The 16,011-nt window shown below is 35.4% G+C and overlaps 1 protein-coding gene across 1 annotated transcript in view; it reads right to left on the bottom strand.

Moving 5' to 3' along the window:
• Positions 1-879: 879 nt before the first annotated feature.
• TMEM30A (transmembrane protein 30A) overlaps positions 880-16,011 on the bottom strand; it is a 35,391-nt gene continuing 20,259 nt past the window's right edge. Inside the window, 6 exon segments of the mRNA XM_004696302.2 lie at positions 880-1,547; positions 4,421-4,627; positions 5,301-5,444; positions 6,521-6,608; positions 8,554-8,661; positions 9,505-9,612. Of these exon segments, the coding sequence (XP_004696359.1) occupies positions 1,354-1,547; positions 4,421-4,627; positions 5,301-5,444; positions 6,521-6,608; positions 8,554-8,661; positions 9,505-9,612 (849 nt within the window). The 3' untranslated portion in view covers positions 880-1,353.

The raw sequence follows: 16,011 nt of genomic DNA, 5'->3' as shown, positions 1-16,011 counted from the left end.
AACCATTACAGATTCTGAATAAACAAGCAAGCATTCTTTTATACAAACATATGTGTTATTTGAGTAAAGAAAATTAATTTCAATGCAATTAAGTCACCTCTGATCCAATCGTACATTTTCATGCATGTGAAAATAAAAGCTTACATTCGCTTCAAGAATGAGTTCCATAGCACACAAATTTACAGCATTTATTCAATAATATTAAAATAATTCTAGTAGAAAATAAAATAACTTCAACCATATATATTATAATTTATCATATACATACTCCAAAATCCCTAGAATTCGACTATGAAAATTTAAAGAATTTCAACCAAAGCAACTGGTATTTTAACTAAGACACATCCGTATTTGACCTATCTGCAAAAGTTGAATAAAATATGGAGAAAATCAGGGTGTGTTTAACAATTTTTCTGGAATATAATATCTGTATGTAAGTCAATACACTTACCTGCAAAATTAAAATAAACTTGAGGTATTTTCCAATGCTAAAGCAACTTTCTAAATAGTAAATACCACATGAATGAAGTTTCCTTTGAGAACTTATATCTGTTTTTAGTTAAAGCAGATGATAATCTGCCAAGCAGTTTTCCCATCTCTCTTCCCTTACAAAAGTTGAAGCTCAAGGAAATGATTACACGTAAAAAACATTTCAAGTGACTACTGCAACTGAACCAAAGGGAAAGAAGAATCATAAATTCTCCTACTTGGAACCTACCTGAACACTTCGGACATGACCATAACTCTATGCTTGACACATAAACAGATTGTGTTGTTTAAATCAAAGCTAAGTTTGACAAAGAACTCTATTGGGCAAACTGAATACATGAACCACCTTAACAAAGATGGTACTTTAAGCCTTTACACATGACACATGAAAATGATGAAGTGTTTTATTAGATTGGTCTTTCTTCATCTTTCTGTAACTGAGTCCTGAAAGGATAACAAGTCGTTATACTCATACATCGGCAATCCCTTTCTTCACACAATAGGCACGCATATCAGCATCTTATGTCAATAAAGTATTATCAACATAGCATAAACATTTAAGCAGTAGACACATTTCACATGAAAGGGGCTCTATGCATCACATGGCCTGTCCCAATAAAAAGCAAGTATTAGAATGCCATTTCAGCAGTTACAGTGTTGATATGGTCAATGTAGGTAATGTGTTTAAACCCGTCATAGAGTTTCATCAGTCATCCACGGGGAAGCACAGGAAAACACTTTCAAAAAAAAGTTATGTGCCAACTTCAAAAATGACATACTAACCGAACATTAGCATTCGAAAGCTAGGTTGAATAGGACTGGCCTTGATGCACATGCAGTAGATTTGTTTTTCAGAATAGAAAATTAAATGGTAATGTCAGCAGTATTACTACTGTTTCTATATTTATGATTAATTACTAGCAGCACAACTCCCAGAAGGAAGGAGATGGATCCAATAGCGATGTAAGCAATCCCCAAAAATGGATTCTTTCCTCCCATCCACGAAATAGTGCTCAAGATCATCCGTTTTCGTCCATCAAAAGAATGAACAGGGTAATCTGATGAGTGAGTGTATAGGAAGACTTCATCTGAGTTGCTTAACTTTAACCATATCGTTTTTAAGTTGACACTTAATTGCTTGTAATTCATTTTACTACTTCCATGATAGGCAGGCACCCATATGCTTTTAATCACAAAAAATTTTAAGGATTTAGCAAATTAAATGTTAAGAGAAAAATTCAAAATATTTTACAAACAAAATAAGAGTTATCCAAGCTTAAGAGTTAGAGTTTTCTACATACTTTCGCTCTCATCAGTCAGGACAGGTTAAGTCACAAAGGAATGTAATACAGAAGAGCCCTTCAATGATGAGTAATGAGACTCACATAGCATAGGGAAAGAAAGAAGATTGAAAGTAAGGAGAAACTGAAAGAATCCAGGGACTGGTCATCTTTGTGAGTTCAAATACATGAGTAGAAGAAAAGCAGTTATACGAATCTGAGATGGCTCTGAGCACAAGGTCAAAAAGCAGGTCATTCGAGCTTTTTAATTTGGAAAAAGGATAAAATTCATGGTGCAAACAGAACTGATTGCTAAAATGGATTTGAAGTGAAGGAAGGAAGGGCATTATATCCTTACACTGATTTATGAAGTAAGACACCATAAGCCTTCTTCAGGTACCAGTCTTAGAATTCTGCAGAGTTGCAAAAGACAGAACACAGAATTATATCATGATTTGAAAGTTTTACAAGCTTTTTGAAAGCATCTTTTGAGTCAGGTGCTAGGCCCCACTTGGATCTAGCTTCTAAAACTCTCTATACCCACAGAAGGGGCTCTATGACCACAAAGAGAAAAACTTGACTCCACTAGTTTCTCAGACAAGTGGAGACAAGAATGATTTTAAGGGTTTTAGAGCTCAGGTCTAACGTAGTGGGTTAAGCACTGGGCTGTTAACCACAAAGTCATCAGTTTAAACCCACTATCCACTCCATGGGAGAAAGAGAAAGACTTTTCCCTTCTGTGAAGATTTAGTCTCAGCTATCCGAAGGAGTTCTGCTGTCCTTTAGGATTGCTGAGTTGCAGGTGACTCAATGGGAAGGTTTGTTTGTTTCTTATACTGCCCCAGTGACACAGAGGTTGAAGCCATCAGCTGCTAACTGAAAATTCACCCTGGGGGACCCCACAGCTGCTCCAAGGAAGAGCACTGTCGTAGCCCATTTTAGTAGACTCACAGCCTTGCAAGCTCTACGGGGCAACACTACTCTGTTCTATAGGACTGCTACGAGGCAGATTCTTTAGTAATTAACCAAATACCCTGGAAGATTCTTTATCAAATCACCCGTGCTAGTCTGTCTCCATGTCTCCTCCTACCCTCTCTGTATCCCCATCATAAAAAAAGATGGAATTCTGCCTTGTTTCTGTTATCTAATTTCTACCTTGTACTCAGATTCATTAATTAAGCCTTGATAGTTTGCAAGCCCAAATTCCTGTCTTGTTAATCTACTCCTAACAGTTTTCCTCATAGTGCCAAGGATGCCACTGCAGACTTCATACATACAAATTACCAGATAGCTAAGATGCCACGGTTGCTCTATAGGCGTCCCTTCATTGCTCTCCAGGTTGGAGGTTGGAATATGCTGGTACTCTTTACCAGATCTCTTAGATACTAATTGTGACAGAATTACCTTCTATTTTGGCTGATATACTCAAGATAGCATTCTTTCAATTAGCACCCGAGTTGAGTCTGTCTATCCAAAATCACTCCTATCTCATAGTTTCTGCTTGAATTCAATAAAATAAAATAAATCGTGAAAAACACACAACAAAGTGTGGACCTGGTTTCAAAAACGTGGTCTCTATCAAGCCATATGCATCCATGTACTGAGATACAATTTTAAAATGACAAAAACAAACCTTACTTTATATATGGGTCATATATGGGAATATACTTACTATTCCCTTTTAAAGGTAAAAGAGTATAGCTGTGGAGAATTTTGATGAACAAAAATTAAAAGTAGAAAGATGATTAGTAAATAATTTTTTTTCCTACTCGGGATATAAATAACCTATGTGCTAGAGATGCAAAGATGTAAGGAATTTCTTTGGGATGAGAGGAATTGCCCCATTTTTCCCTCCTAGAAAAAGAGTTTGCATGTAGGCCAATATGAAATGGTTTTACTTCTGGAGTGAACTAGCTAGGGCTACCACCTATGGTGGTGTCTGATAGTAAAGTCATAGTTTTTTATGCTAACCACAAATCTCCCAATTATTGCCTGTGTGATTTTGGGTAAATTAAGCTCTTTGTTCCTGTATTTTAGCTGTAATAAGATGACAGCTACCTCATGTTACCTGAGTGAAATAAAATAATGCATGAAAAGTATACAGTAAAATGTTACAATGTCAGAGCAAAAGAAATTATACTGATAAGCACAGAAAAGTGTGCTCTATTAACGTAGAACAGTGTAGTTAATAATAAAAATGTTTTGAAACTTTGAGCAGAGCAATAGTTATAAATAACTATGTTGATGTGAACTAACAGATTTTTATTATTTAAATTCTTCTACTGAAACAGCCCAGTACTACCAGCATTCACTTAATATTAGGCACCCTGGCTGGCCTCTACATTAAGTTCAATTATAGTTTCCTTATAAAAATTGACAGCTTATTGAGAGATCAAGTACCTAAAATTTTAAATAAGTTTTTACCAGATAATATGTTGGAAGTCCTAAAATAAAGCAGATAAAAATTTATGCTATTTTTCAGAGATAGAAACTCAAAGATAAAAATGCATATATATTTACATATGCTCACACATAAAAATTCAGATACTGTATCAAACTAATGCACAAAGTAACATGTCCTATAATTAAGAAAAAGTTGAACTACATTTTGTTCAAGTTCTATGAAGTACACAAAACCAAAAAAAGGATACTGTAGGTGATATTCAAGTAATATCGTCCAGCTGGTAACGTTGGATGGAAATCATTTTTCCGCTCAATAAGACGATATAACTTACGAAACGTAGGTAATGCTGCTGTACGCATCCAAACAATAAAATCCTCATTTAAAAACCCATTATTATCTGGGTCAGAATCCAGCATGTACACTGGTTTAACCCAGTTTACTGGCTTTGTTGTACCTTAAAAAACGGAAGGATGAAGGGGAGAACAAAATATTTAACTTTATTAAAGTGTTTTACAGAAAATCTACACTTTTTAAAAAGTGTACACAACACAATCAGTATTTTTATTATTTTCAAACATATAGCTATATTCATTTCTAAGAAATTCTTCAAATTTATTCAGAAATCAATTATTCATGTAACAATTTAGCAAAGTAATACATATACTTGGTTGATGATAATACTTCAAGAGAATACTAAAAGTAGGATATTGGATATATACAAAAGTCAGATACATAATGCAATGATATAATGGCAAGTAACATTACATTATGAAAATAAGAGCACAGAAATAAAGATATGTAGAAGACAAATGATAGCATTTATTTAAAAGAAGCTGTGTTGCAGTTTTTAAAGAAGTTGGCTTAAAATAAATAAGCAAAAGAAAATGGCTGAATACAAGAGACACTCAATTCAGGACTAAATTCTGCATTTATTTTAGAAATCCAGTATATTAGCTTATGCTACGTACATTTTATCAAAAGCAGCAGGTGTGAAAAATAAGCTTGTCTTTTTAAAGTACATATTCTTAAGATTCTAAAGATTAAAAAAAGTAAGATATGTCATTACAACTCCTAGCTTATGATCTTAAGAGCTTCTATTTCTTAGAGAGATATTAATAATACTTTACCTTTAAACCGTTCTTCTAGGCTTTCTCCTCCAGGAGGATTTCTGAATTTCACATTTTTATCTGTCCACCAAGCAATACCTTTCTTTTTCAAAGGAATAGGTGTTGGATCAGATTCATTGCCAATCAGAAACAATTCTAGTGTATCTAAGCACAAAAGGAAAACATTGCTAGTTACCTAATTGAACTCTACAGTGCACATGCTTAACTTTATGAGACATGAGAATCTGGTATTAACTCCAAAAAGTGATTGTGTCACAGCAGGCATATGGCGTATCCTTGCTTTTGATCACCTAATTATGAATCACGTCTAACAACAAATAGCAAGGCAAATCTTTTTCTCCTCCAGACCTAATAAAAGCACCTTGCTATCGATTTCCTTATCTGTATTAGTGCAGTAGTCACTAGCCATATATGGCTACTGAGCACTTTCAAGATGACTATCAAATAAATACAACGGGGCTTCAAAGCGTTTGTGAAAAAAAGACACACATTAGGCTTTCATTTCATTCTTTCCAAACTTTTTAAAAAAAGTTTTGACACATAATCCACACAACACACAATTCAATAGTTTAATTAAATTATATCAAGAAGAGTTGTACAATCACTATTCACAAACTTTTTGAAACCCCCTCAAATGTGATGTAAGTATAAAATGTATGTAAATATCAATGACTTAATACAAGAAAACAATTTTAAAATCTTAGTAATAATGTTTATATACTAGTTATACTAGGTTAAATAAAGCATATTAACATTTACTTGTTCCTTTTTACGTTTTAAAAAGTAGTTATACTAGAATATTTAAAATTACAAAAATTACCCACATTTATGATTACGCTGCATTTAGACCTGACATTTCTATTCTCAATTATCCACTGTAACTCCTCTTTAGTGGTACAAATAAAATTGGTATCAAAAACAGCCTGCCTTTTATTTTATATGAAATATAAAATATTACTTTTTGCTTAATATTACTTTCTTCCCAGAAACAGAAATCGTTATAATTTTCATTCTAAAATATAATGTTCAAAAATTAAGAAGCATTATAATACCTCACTTATTACCTGGTGAATACATTTCTCTTGAATGCATTGAATTCACAATTCCAATCATCTTAATTAAATTTTACAATCTCTAGTACATTATAAAGATTGTCCTAATCATATATATATATATTTTTTAACTGCTCAAATATATACATATTTGTATATGCATCATACCATTGAACATGCTGTTGGCAATAGCTCCACAAGGAGCAATTGGCTTCTCTTCATTTTTTCGATAAGGCTCACATTCCTTACTGGGATTCTGATTTTTAGAAGGAAAAGAAAAGAGAAATTATTGCTCAGGCCCAGGGTGAGTGTTTAACTAACCCTAATTACTGATTAAAAATTCAAACTGTTGTCACTTGTAATGCTTACAAAATGAGTCTGTAATGCATATAAACTATAAATAACACATTTATAACTACTCAAAATATGTTCCTTAATTTTACTTTGTTGTCACATATATTTTATCATTTATGCAATTATCAAATTGACATCATTTTCACTGGGATATAAATATAGAGAAACCTACGGAGCTGTTCTGCTCTGTAGTACTGGGATCACCATGAGTTAGAAATAACATAATGGCAATAGGTTTGTTCAAAACTGTCTTGGAAGAAGTGTAGCCAAAATGCTTCTAGGAAGCAAGGATGGTGAGATTTTGTCTCATGTACTTTAGACATGTTATCAGGAGAGACTAGTCGCTAGAAACGACTTCATACTTGATTAAAGTGAAAGGGAAGAGGAAAAAGAAGAAGATCCTTGTTAAGATGAACTGACAAAGTAGCTGCAATAGTGAGCTCAAGTATACCGTATATACTCCAGTATAAGTCAACCCGAATATCAGCCGAGGCACCTAATTTTACCACAAAAACTGCATTTAAAATGTGCTGAAAAATTCGGCTTATACTCGAGTGTATTCGGTAACAATATTGAGGTGGGTACAAGACAAGGCAATGTTTTGCTCTGTTGTATATAGGGTTGCTGAGAATCGGAACAGACTCAACGGCATCTAAGAACAACGTTGCTCTATATGGCATGTTTAGAAAATAATGATGGCAAAATATGTTCAAATATGCTTGATAGAAGTCATGTATGGATTGTTATAAGAGATGTAAGAGCCCCCAATAAAATTATCTTTAAAAAAAAAGAAAAATCCACATGGCTGCCCAGGTAGAATAAAATAATGGTCCTCTGGGCTTTTAGAGAAAAGTCTGCTGAATATTCTTAGTCTAGTCAAAGGGTTTGAGTTTATAGAGAAGAATCCATTTTATGTGTGTGTGCCTTCAATGAAGAATGCATAAATAAACATAAGTCAGTTACCACTTCTGGATCATTAAACACAATCAACAAGTTATGAGAAGTCAAGAGATTTGGTGTTTTTGATGGTACATCACTTTCTCTTATTTCAGCCCTAAAAATTATATCCTAAGGAGCAAAGCTCACATGGTTTGCAAAATAATTTAGACTTTACCAAAACCTTGCATGGGTCAAGAAGTCATTAGATAAACTTCGATTTCTTAAGATCCTCACGCATCTGGAATTAGCAATAAAACCAATGACGATAACCTTAAGGCACTATAATTTTATTATATTAGGTCCATTGTGTTCAGAAGATAGCTGTAGTTCTATACCAATTTGAAGACATTAACAGACTTCTAAACTACTCTGGGCCTCTAAACTTTTGTTGTATTCGCAGCAATGTCATAAAGTATACACCCATGAATCACTACATGCAAAGCAGAGTAACAAGTCAGGAAACTTAAGGTTCCATGATCCACAGGTTCCACACTAGGCTGGGCATCAGATGAGGAGCTTGTTAATTACAGATATTCTACAGCTTCATCCTTATAGAGACTGACTGATATATTAATAGTTTAAAAATTCTGGAATTCACAGTTCTAAGTAAATCACTCTTCAAACTCTATTGCTCACTAAGTACACTGTATCATCAACATTTCACAAAAATTCCTGATGATTCTATAGGAAATTAGCAGAAACGAAATGTCCTCTGATTGTAAGAAATTATTAATCTCTGTAAATACCAGGGGAAATTTTTAACTGAAAACCTTCACCATACGAACTATATATGACAAGTAACACTTTATTTTCATCTTAACATTATTAAATAATATCTTCAACTAGAAAATTACCATCCACTCTTGTTTCATATATACAACATTTTTATAATTCATCATGTTACTTACAAGTAAAGCACTGGGATCTCCATTTAGTTGACTATCATCTCGAGATTTCACATAACGACGATGGTTTTGATAGAAATTGGACAGTCCATAGTACATAAACACATTGCCCTAGAAAAACAGAGGGGGGAAATTATTCAAATAAAGAGTATTTTCAAATGTTCTTTTGAAGATGCCTTTTATTTATACATTATTGCTGCTATAACAAAGTAAACTAATTTCCATCTTCTTCCAAACTTGTTTATATATATATCTATATATATATATTTTTAAGGCAGCATTAGTCTTTTATCTTGATACAGGAGCAATATAACAACTAGATGGCAACCAGATACCACTAGGACTACCACTATCACTACCTTTAAAAAATCTAAATCTTAGAATCTAAGTTTGCAAATTAGGATGTGGCTTTGCTCCCTGAAATACTATGTAAAATTCATTTTTTAGGTAAAGGAAAACATAAACTGGTCTACCCAAATTTACAAAACATTCTGAATCTTTTTGTCTGTTCTTTAGCATCTGCTCATTTACAGAGAAGAGTAGAAGGTCATTGCAATTATTGAAAGATACAACAACCATACCCAGATTGATAAAGTTCTGCTTAATGAGATATAAAAGATTAACAAGGTTCTATTAAATGTTTAGTTTTTTATTATGTTCCATATCTGACAGAAATAAAAAATTTAACAATAAGAGGGCTAGTATTTATTTTCTAAAGTACAATTTTAGCATTAAAAGCATGGCAAAATATTGTCAGCAATAATTTTAAAAATACTAATAGAGACAAATTTGATACAAAGTTAAACTATTTTTATAGATTTAAAATTTTCTAGTTAATGAATAAAATGATTTAAAAAAACAAATTTTATAGACCCTGAACCATAAGTAAGCCATTCAAATAAATATTTTTATGAAATAGGAATTTTTTCTAACACATTACGTGGGAGCACAAACCTCGAATGACTGCTCCAGAGTGAAGTTAATGGTACAAATACAAGGTTCCATCTCTGGAGACAAACATTTGTTACATGGACTAGAAGGCTCGGTTCCGGTATAATCAATCTACAAAAGAAAAAAACTAAAGTTAAGCACTTTCCTTGAAGAAAGTAGAAGCCTCAAAGCACTGAAATTACTTACTAAAAGGGAAAAATTGACTAAAGGAAAAACTAATAACCCAGAAAACTGTTATTCTGCTCTGGTGTGCTGTCAGAAAAACAATGAACTGATAACCACAAGGTCAAGAGTTCAATCCAACCCCCCTAAAGATTTATAACCTCAAAATCTGCTGAGTCGGAACTGACTTGAAGGCAGTGGGTTTGTTTTTTTTATTTATTTTGATAGTCTAAATTGGCAAAACCCGATCAGCCAAATGATCTAATTTCTAATTTCCAAGTAAACCTATTCTTTTTATCAAAATAAATGCATTCATGCTTATAAGATACAGAAATCAATACAATGTTTATTGCTCTTAAATCTTCTAAGTTCAAACATTTTTCACTTTCACTTTAGCTTTCCCCGGTATATTTTAGCATCAAAAACAAAAAACAAGAACATTTCCAGGGCTATCAATTCTTCAAAACCTGGCCTAAGAAGTAAATTGAAAGCCTTTTCCTGGCCATGATTTTAAAAAAAAAACAAACTTAAGTTATCTTTAATTAAGTAAAACTTTAATTATGAATAAACCAAATTCAATGGAGTTTCAAGATGGCATCCAACTAGAATCAGCCATGGCATAGCTGGACCATGGTAGTCCTTAGATTCATCCCTACAGAGCTCCTTAACTCAGGAAAATGGCACCAAGCTGCAACAAAACACCACACAGACAAGGACCAGCATCAGCAGTCACTACAAGAAAGCAAGCAAAACAAAATGCAATGTCGGAGGAGGACATGAACCTAGCAACATACATAGAAGAAGCAGACTTTGAACTGCCACAGAAAGAAATCTTCAGTATGCTGCTAAGAGTCATACAGGATATGAGGGAATCAATACAGAAAAGGATGATAAAATAGAGAGGACAGAGTCCACTTACCACAGGTAAATACAAGAGGGGAAAAACACAGCCGAAGCAAAGCAAATGTTCAAAGAACTTACCAACAGGCTAGAAGAGGCAGAGAATTGTTACCAACAACCTCGAAGACACCAAAGCCGAATTCAACAAACGTGAAAGACAATCAAGATAATTACAGATAAGAGTTCTTGACACAGGGAATCCAGGACATATAAACCCATCAGGTACAATAATGGGAGTAGTGATACCATAAGAGTAGGGGGAAGGTGGAGGGAGAAAAGAACTCATCACAATGATCAATGAATAACCCTCCCCCCAAGGGAATGAACAACAGAAACGTGGGTGAAGGGATACAGTGGTCAGTGTAAGATAGTAAAGTAATAATTTATAAATTATCAAGGGTTCATGAGGGAGGGAGGGAGGGAGGGTGATAGAAGGAAGGGGAAAAATGAGGAGCTGATAGCAAGGGCTCAAGTAGAAAAATATGTTTTGAAAAGGATGATGGCAACATATGTACAAATGTGCTTGACACAATGTGTGGATTGTTATGAGCTGTAAGAGCCCCCAATAAAATTATTTTTAAAAAAAACCTGTTTCTTCAAAAGGATGAACAGAATAGACAAAACCATTGGAAAACCTAACAAAAGAGAGGAAGGAGTAGACCTATGTCAATATCCAGGTTGAGGGATGAAACAGAGGAAATTAAAATGAACCCTAATGAAATTAGAAGACTGATTACAAAGTACTATGAAGGACTGTACTCCATTGAATACAAGTTGGAAGACATGCACAAGTATCTGGAAAAACAAACCCTCCCCAGATTATCTTAAATAGTTATCAATAACTTGAACAGACCCATAGCAAAAGAAGAAATATAAAAGATTATTAAGGAACTACCAATGAAAAACAGCCCTGGTCCAGATGGCTTCACTGGAGAATTCTATGACACATTTAGGGAAGAGTTGACACCAATTCTAAACAAACTCTTCCAGAACACAGAAAAGGATGGTAAATGCTCAAACACAGTCTATGAAGCTAGTATAACAGTGATACCAAAAGTGCAAGGATCCGACAAGAATAGAGAACTACAGGCCAGTATTTCTAATGAACATAAATACAAAAACCATTAACAATATCTTAGCCCATAATTACAAAAGTATAACAATGGATATATGTATGGATTGTGATAAGAGTTGTACGAGGCCTCAATAAAATGTTTAAAAATAAAAAAGTATATAAAAAGAATAATTCATCATGACCAAGTGGGATTTATACCAAGGATGCAGGAATGGTTCAACAACCAAAAATCCATCAACATTATCTACTATATTGAGAAGAAAAAGAATAAGAACCACATGATATTATCAATAGATGCATAAAAAGCATTGAGAACATTCAACACCCATTCCTAATTAAGACACTCAAGAGATAGGACTGGAAGGAAATTAGCCCTCTAACGCCAAGTGTGACATTTCCGTAACATTTAATTAAATGCATAAAATCAATATATATATATATAGATAGATAGATAGATAGATAACTATGAAAGTAAAGAATAAAAACAAAAACATTTTTTCCTGAAATTAAAAATTCAGGCATTATAGAGTTAGCTCAATATATACAAGGTATCAGTATACATGAAAACCCAACAGCCAGCAATATAATAAATGGAGAAAAGACAAAAGCATTCACATTGAAAAAGGGAACCAGGCAAGAATGCCCCTTGTCCCCAGTGGAGGTCCTAGCTAATAATATAAGGTAACGGGAGAATATCACAAATATATGTCTGGAGAAAGATGATGTTAAATTATCGTTATTTGCAGATGGTATGATTTTTATATACCGTACTAGGAACTCCAACAGCTACACAATAGGAGTGCTGGAAGCGATATAGGAATATGGTAGAGTGGCAGGATACAACACCAACAAGCAGAAGTCAACTGGATTGCTATATAAAACTGATGGAATTACAGAAAGAGATAAAGAAGGTAGTATCTTTCACAATAGTCAAGCATAAATTGAAGTATCTAGGAATACACCTAACCAAAAAAAAACAAAGGATCTGTCCGAGGAAAACTACAGAGCATTATTACAAGAAACCAAAAGGGACCTTCACAAATGGAAAAATATTCCATGCTCGTGAATCAGTAGATTCAATATTGTAAATATGTGAATCATTACCTAAGGAACTATATAGGTTCAATGCAATCCTGATATAAATACCAGCATCATTTTTCAGAGAAATGGATAAACTTACTACCAACTTCATATGGAAAGAGAAGAAGCCCAGAATTGGCAAAAAAAACTTCTGAAGAAGAATAAATTGGGCAGGCTTGCATTACCTGGCTTTAAAACCTATTATACAGCCAGAGTTGTCAAAACAGCATGGTACTGGTAAAAGGATAGATACTCGGACCAATGGTTAGGAACAGAAAATACAAAAATACAAACAAAAGAATATAGACAACTGATCTTTGATAAGGGCCAAAAGAATATCAAATGGGAAGCAGATGCCCTTTTTAACTAATGGTGCTGGAAAAACTGGATATCAACCTGCAGAAGAATGAAGCAAGACCCTTACCTCACCCCATACACAATGGCAAATTCAAGGTGGATCATAGACCTCGATGTAAAACCCAAAACTATCAGGATCATCAATGAAAAACTGGGACAAAGCTAAGAACTTTAGTGCAGGAACTACACAGGCTATCAGTAATAATGAAGGATACTTACCAGAGGAAGATAAAATAGATGAGAGGGACATACTAAAGATAAACACCTGTGTCCACCAAAAGACTTCAAGAGAGTAATAAGAGAGTCCACAGACTGGGAAAAGATATTTAGCAATGACATATCAGACAAAGGTCTTATTACTAAAATCCAAAGTATGCTGCAACCTTACAACAACAAAAGAATAGCTCACTAAGGAAGTGGGCAAAAGACTTGAACAGAAGATTTACAAAGGAGGAAATCTGAATGGCCAGTAAACGCATGTGAAAATGTTCCTGATCATTTGCCATCCGGGAAATGCAAATCAAAACCACCATGAGATAGTACCTAACACCCACAAGGACAGGCCAAGTAAAAAAAACAAACAAACAGAAAGCAACAAATGTTGGAGGGGGTTGTAGTGAGAAAGAAACTCTCATCCACTGCTGGTGGTCTTGTAGTTACGTACAGCTACTGTGGAAGCGATCTGGCGATACCTAAAACAGATGGAAATCGAGTTACCTGATGGCCCAGCAATTCCACTACTGGGACATATAACCCAGAAGAAATAAGAAATGGGCCACGACCAGACATCCGGATCCAATGTTCATCCTGCGCAGTTCACAATTACAAAGCATAAAATTCTATCAAAGGATGAATGAATGATAACACTCTGGTATATACACACAACGGAGTACTACGCATCCTTAAAAACAGTGATTAAAAAGATGAAGCACCTTGTCTCATGGAAAGAATTGGAGGATAGTATGCTGAGTGGTTAGGCAAGCACAAAAGGACAAGCACAACATGAGTCCACTGAGCTAAGTTCAAACAGCAAGATGTGCTGAAAGACATCCTCATCCCTACCCCCTCATATGCCTTTCTGGCCCACAGAGGGGTAGGAGAAGAAAAAATAAGGCAATGGGGGAACAAGGCCCTAATCCACCCAAGGGGAGGGTTTTGTTTATGTCTCCATAGGAAAGGCAGAGAGAGGAGACCTCATTCTAGCGTGCCAAGCCTTGAGTGCTACTCTTCCTGCTCAAAGCAGCTGCAGAGAGGGCTGCAGAGCTGGCACCAGCTAGATACATGACCTCCCCTACCTAGATGGCAGTGCTACAGAGGACAACACTGAAGATTCAGTTCAGGGAGTGCAGCCAGTATTACCAGCCTACATGGGAGCAAACCAAGAGGGGAGTGCAACAGACTAGCAATGGGACAAAGACATGAAGTCCCTGAGGAGTCTTGGTAACAGACATCTGATGGGGGGGGGGGGCAGCACTTGGCACCCATCTGAACTGGTTGGGGAATAGTCACACTTAAAGTCTAAAAGTGTAAGGAGGGGGGCGGGGCAGCAGCACTAGACTGCTCCATCCTTGACTGCAGGAAGAGCAATGGGGTCTTGTAGAAGGGACGCCCCTCGGTCACCCATGCTGAGGACTGAAAGGGTGTAAGTGCTTTTTGGTAAGCTCATCCTGGGATATGGGGATTGAACTGATGCATTATAACAGGGCCTGCTCGCTATTTAGCAGAAAGATACTCATCTACTCTGGGTCAAGACAACAGTTAGCCTTCAAACTATTTGTGTGGTCTCTTTTTTACTTCTGTTTTGGTGTGTCTATATAAGATAGGCATGATAAGCAATCCCAAGGAGACAGCAACAGGACTGAAGGTTCCAGAGGGCAAGGGAGAAGAGGAGGTGTAGAAAGTGGAGCTGTGAGCCAATGGAGACAGGGAGAGGGGGTTAGCGAGGGATCTAAAATTAACAGTAAGGAAGGTGTAGCATTCCTGGTCATGTTTGATCAATGGAACTGTATCCTAGAGGAAATACTGAGAGGTGAACGATGGGTAAGCATGATAGTGGAGCAGGAAGAAAGAAAAAGAAGAAGAAAGTTAAAATTACATATAGGTATAAATATAAATATGTGTGTGTGTGTGTATATATATATATATACCTATAAAGATAGGTGTATATGTCGATGTGTATATATATGTGTAAAAATATGTATAAATACAGCAAGGAAGCAGATGGGACTTTGGGTCTATTTAATATATGTAAATATATATGTAAATACAGCAAGGAAGCAGATGGACTTTGGGTATATGTAAATACAGCAAGGAAGCAGATGGCCTTTGGGTCTACTTAAACCTTACCTCAGTACAAGAACGGTTTGTTCTAATAATGTGGCACTGTATGATACTCACCTTCCCGACATGATGAAGACAAAATGGGTGCATAAGCAAATGTGGTGAAGAGAGCAGATGGTGCCCTGCTATTAAGATATAGCGTCTGGTGTGTTAAAAGCTTGTAGTTAAGCAAGCAGCCATCTAGCAGGGAAGCAACAAAGCCCACATGGAAGAAGCACACCAGTCTGTGTGATCATGGGGTATCAATACAAATAGCTCACAGAAGTTCAAAAACAAGCAATCAAATTGACGTGCAGGAATGTAGACAATGTGGAGACCCCAAATCCACCTGTAAGATAATTGGACAGTCCCTCACAGAAGAACCACAAGAAAGAGATGATATAGCCAGGGTGCAGCATAGTACTGACGAAACATAACTATCCTCTAGTTCAGTGGTTCTCAACCTGCGCATCATGACCACTTTGGGGGTCGAACGACCCTGTCACAGGTGTCGCCCAATTCATAACAGTAGCAAAATTATAGTTATGAAGTAGCAATGAAAATAATTTTATGGTTGGGGAGGGGGGTCACCACAACATGAACTGTATTAAAGGGTC

Source organism: Echinops telfairi, unplaced genomic scaffold, assembly GCF_000313985.2.
Source record: "Echinops telfairi isolate 266 unplaced genomic scaffold, ASM31398v2 ScPeMD7_3533;HRSCAF=4204_0, whole genome shotgun sequence".
NCBI classification, from domain to species: domain Eukaryota; kingdom Metazoa; phylum Chordata; class Mammalia; order Afrosoricida; family Tenrecidae; genus Echinops; species Echinops telfairi.
The sequence above is the reverse complement of the archived record's forward strand: the minus strand, read 5'-3'. Positions and strand labels throughout refer to the sequence as shown.